Below are 4,962 nucleotides of genomic sequence, written 5' to 3'. Positions count from 1 at the left end.
TAGGATTTTTAAAAAAAAAAATTTGAGAGGCCGCCAATTATACATTTGATTATTTCTTAGGTAATTGAATTGGATGTACATATTAAGGTAAGCATTATAAATTTCGAATTCACTAATTGGAGCAGCTGATTAGGACCCGGTCAGCCCATCTGGCTTCCGTCTCTGCTGAACGTTTTACATCTTTGGCTAGTGACCTATTTTCTCCTGCTTTGATTGATAAATTATCCTCATGGCTTATGCTCAAGACCTTTTGGTTGGTCATCTATCCACATAGGTCTCTGTTTTTTTTTCTTTTTTTTTGTATTGTTAATTTAATACTACATTTAATGCATTATTTGTTGCTTAAACTTTGACTTCCTAAGCTGTTGAGTAAGATCATTTTATATATATCTAAATAAAGTGGTTAGGGGTGGTACAGGAAAAACCTTCATACTTCAGATTTAATTAGGTCAACTTCAACTTAAGGATCTTGATGGGATCCTGGTTAGTTGGTCCGTGAATTAGGTCGGTCCCATAAATTAGAAAAAAAAGGTTAAACAAGCCATTTTCTAACAATTTGCATGTGGATGGGACTTAATCATGGTGATCCAAAATTCAACCGCTCTTGACCCTAACCTAAGGACTGTCTGTGGCTATAGTGGAGAGAGACAACCCTAAATCAGTCTTTTAAGCTCAAATTTCAAACATATGTACCAAAAAAAGATGGTTGCCTTGATTCTAACCTATCTTATTCTTAGCTCATTCTTTTGCATGAAATTTATTGGCTCAATGGTCACAATAGTCATTATGAGTAGGTTCAAACTTTTTGACATTTGATACTCCACCATACAACTTAACAAATCAAAGGAGCTTCCTTTCGTTTGCTTTCTGGAGACCTGATATCTGCTAATTTGCTAGTGGGTGATGGTTTGGCAGCATTACATCAAGTTCCATATTCTACCTTTTTCAATATTTTTATATTAAACAACAAAATAGAATTATAATATTCGTAGTATTAGCTCTGTTCTGTGGAGTATTATATACACTATTTTTTATTTCCAGATGGTATTGAAAATTTGAAAGGAAGGAATAATTGTAATGATATGTGGACCTGAGAATTAAAAGGTAAAAGAAGAGTTAGCTTTAACCTAGACAGAGCGTAGACAATGCTGAATCGATAAAGCCAGGCGCCAGCTGCTTTATTTGAAACAGCGAGTCGGGCTAATCATTTTTTCAAATTCAGAAAAAGACATTAAAGGATGCAAAACACGGAGTCTGGCTGGATCATAAGTTATAGGTGGTAGCATTAGCATAGAATAGAAGGGGGATTGAGGTTGGGGCTACGGCGGGCTACTGTTGTATTGCAATTGCAAATGAAGACAGGAGCTGAAAGAACCCAAAGGTGGAATACTGGAGATGGTGGGTAAGGTTGGTGTGGTTTTACCTATCCTTTTAACACTTTCCAATGCAAGTCAGAGTAGACAGTCAATTCTCCTTTTCACTCTCTGGTCTTTACCCCACACTGCCCTTATTTTCAGCCTATTCTTCCCCCACATGATAAAGAAATCACACTCAGCTATTGTCTCCTCAGATTCCCGCTATTCTCCTCTACTTGTTTTCAAGTCTCTTTCTCTCTCTATTAGCTTCTCCATCTTCTTTTATATATATATATTTTACTACTGTTACAGTTAGGTGGGGCTGCTCAACCGCCCTTGTCAGGATTTCCTTGCAAGTCCCCCCTCAATCCTACAATGCTGACAAAAAAGGCATTAAGACGCAAAGAATAAATCCACCCCACAACTACTGAAAAGTTAATAGATACATAGTCACACTCTTTTATTTATATATACCAGTTTCTCTCTTTACTCACCGAAACTTGACTATCAAAGGCTCTAGGAGTTGCTTAGTTCCTTCTTTCTTTCCTTCACATATGAAGACAATCACAGCCAAGAGCCCCCACGATTCTTCTTTCTCCTTCTCCAGGAGATATTTCAACTGGAAAAAGAAGGTGGAAGATGATGATGACAACGAGGAAGAAATCCTAACCTTCAGCTCCTCCTCGCATTTTTCTGAGGAAGCTAAGGAAGCAGAGGAGCTCCGAATCCCAGTGGCCAGTCGAGTTTCTTTAGTTCCACCACCAAGAAAGAAGCTTCCAATTGTGTCAGTTTCCAGACTTCGGTCGGCTCTCAGTGTGTTTGGGAAGAATACATCAGCATATCGTTCAGGTTTAGGCACCAGAGTTGTTGGAACCCTGTTCGGATATCGGCGTGGTCACGTCCACTTTGCATTTCAAGAAGAAGCAAAAGTAAGTCCAGCATTTTTAATCCAACTTGCAACACCGACTAGTGTTTTAGTTCGGGAAATGGCTTCTGGATTGGTTCGAATTGCCTTAGAGTGTGAAAAGAAGATGGGGAAGAAAGGGGTGAAGTTGCTGAATGAGCCTGTTTGGAGGACTTACTGCAATGGAAAGAAATGTGGGTTCGCAATGAGGCGCGAGTGCGGAGCCGAAGAGTGGAAAGTGTTAAAGGCGGTGGAGCCAATTTCAATGGGTGCGGGTGTGCTACCAGGAAACTGCAATGACAATGGAGCTGGGTCCGAAGGTGAGCTGATGTACATGAGAGCCAAGTTCGAGAGGGTTGTAGGGTCTAAAGACTCGGAAGCCTTTTACATGATGAATCCTGATGGTTCCGGAGGCCCTGAGCTCAGTGTTTACCTGCTTAGAGTTTAGTTATGCGTTTTTGGAAAAAGGAAAGGATCTTTTGTTTTGGTCCACAACTGCGCTTTAGATTTTGTTGTTAAGCTATGAAGACGTGCGTACAGTGGAGGTTCGGTTTTCCTTTCCATGCAATTTGCCCACATTAATGGAAATGGGGAGCATGTTTTGGTATCATGCTAATTTATATTATATAAATCAACCTCTGTGGCTATGGTGGGGTTATATCCATGTATGTATGTATAGCTTCTTTCTCTCTTCTGGGAAGTGGAACCAAAGTTGCAAGTATCTCTCCTCTTTTAAGTTATTTGGTCTCTATTTCCACTGCGAAATAATCTTTCATGAACATTATGTATGTATGTATGTTTGCTGAATTTCGAATTTAAAACCAGGAGAGTGAAGCGAAACGTTGTTGATTACAGCTGGCAAAAGCAAAGCCGATATCCCGTCGGGACCAGAGAGATTGATATTTGAGTCGCAGTTTTCATACAGAAAGAGACGAATGACGATCATGTTTTTGCTATATTCTCCAATATATGAATTCACGTACGACTATATTTTACGATTTGGTGCATTAATTTGTCTTATTTACAAACCATTTTGTTTCACATGTTGGGAGATTTGAGTTCTCCCAAGCCCATCGTATCAATGCAACTTCCCCTTCCAAGGCAGAATGCTTTTATCTCTTATTTTATATTTAAACCAAAATATTCCTCTAAACATTCTTTTCTTCATCTTTTTTTTTTATTTTTGTTTCAAGAATTCGGAACAGAACAATGCGACGTACTCTTAAGATAAATTTTATAAGTATGCAAGATAAAATATATTTATACTAAATCAAAATCCAAAATATCAAACAAAATTTTAAATCTCTCTAAATTATGTTTACATCTTGATCTTATATTAAATATTTATATTATCATTCTTCTGAAAGTTATGAGTGATGAATACTTTTGGGGAAGCATATTTTAATATCTTCAAGAGTTCCAACAATAATCTTAGTAAACTTTGATCATGATCCCTCTATACATGCGAAAGTTGGATTATAATCTTACTTTAACTATTATTCACTAAGTCGAATTATCACATATGTTCAAATCAATTTAATTCATATAAATATTTACTCAAACGTATCAAATAATTTCCTGAGAATTTCTATATACTTCCAGTGTTCTAAATCCTTCAAGGATTTTAATATAAACTTCCACTATATAGTGATTTGCATAAATACTGTAACAACAATCATAAGACCCATGTCAAATATTTCATAATTTGCTAGACTTAATAATATATATATAAGTTATTGCATCAACCACAAAAGAATATTATATCTTCTCATAATTTGAACCACATTAACTTTCTACATTTAAGATGTTTGGACTACTGGTCCACAAACTTCACAAATTTCATACTACATGAATTGCGTTTTTGTTTTTTGTTTTTTTTTTGGCCAATCTACTCATGTCTATGTTTCTTGACAATTTTATTCAAGATCCCCCTCATTGTCTCAACAATAATATTGCGTCTCCTCATTGTCTCAACAATAATATTGCATGCAAAATCATTATCGACAATTTTCTATTTTCCACGATTCCATACTTTCTCGTATTGACATAACTTATTGAGATCTCTTTTTTTTCATTGTTTTTATATTTAGATTTTGAATAATTAGTTATGTCTTGAGTCTCTTCAGGAGCACCCGCCTCCATTATTAACCATATTGATTTTTTTTGCAAGAATTTTCATATTTGAAACCAATAGGTTTACCATACTTCAAGCCTGCATTATTTTCAATTATTCTAGCATATTGTTCTAATGAGACTTCGGTTCAAATAAAAACATTTGTTGGTATATAACACTTGATTATTCTCATCAGGTCAATAAATACATCTAACGGTTAACTTGCTATAAAATGAATTATCCTTTTTAAACTTCTAGTTCAAATTACTTTCTACGAGAATCTATATAATGATAATTCTTTCCAAGTAATTATTTCATCCAACTATTATTTCGCTCTCCTTGATATTAAAAAAATTGTCAAATCAAAAAAGTAATAAACTCGTATCATAATTAAATCTCTAATTCATTCATAACATCCAATAATACAAGAAGATTTATAATTAATATATATTCTCAACATTCTTTAAATACTTATTTGCGCATTGTAGTGGAGCAACTTAAACATATACGCACATTAAAAACTTCTAATTTTAAAATGGGTTATATTTGGATCTTCACCAAAAGCCAATTGTAATGGGGAGTTTTTAGCA

General features: G+C 35.3%; 1 protein-coding gene across 1 annotated transcript; it reads left to right on the top strand.

Annotated features, from left to right (window-relative positions):
* The first annotated feature begins 1,756 nt into the window (after positions 1 to 1,756).
* On the top strand, positions 1,757 to 3,254 carry LOC107946464 (protein MIZU-KUSSEI 1). The gene has a single exon (XM_016880805.2). It carries the CDS (start codon positions 1,910 to 1,912, stop codon positions 2,705 to 2,707), a length of 798 nt encoding a protein of 265 aa, XP_016736294.1. The 5' UTR covers positions 1,757 to 1,909; the 3' UTR covers positions 2,708 to 3,254.
* Positions 3,255 to 4,962: the final 1,708 nt, after the last annotated feature.

The sequence above is a fragment of the Gossypium hirsutum genome, chromosome D12, assembly GCF_007990345.1.
Source record: "Gossypium hirsutum isolate 1008001.06 chromosome D12, Gossypium_hirsutum_v2.1, whole genome shotgun sequence".
Classification (NCBI taxonomy): Eukaryota; Viridiplantae; Streptophyta; class Magnoliopsida; order Malvales; family Malvaceae; genus Gossypium; species Gossypium hirsutum.
The sequence above is the reverse complement of the archived record's forward strand: the minus strand, read 5'-3'. Positions and strand labels throughout refer to the sequence as shown.

Coding starts and splice junctions, on each gene's coding strand:
- LOC107946464 (XM_016880805.2), top strand. CDS start 1,910: ATGAAGACAATCACAGCCAAGAGCCCCCACGATTCTTCTTTCTCCTTC.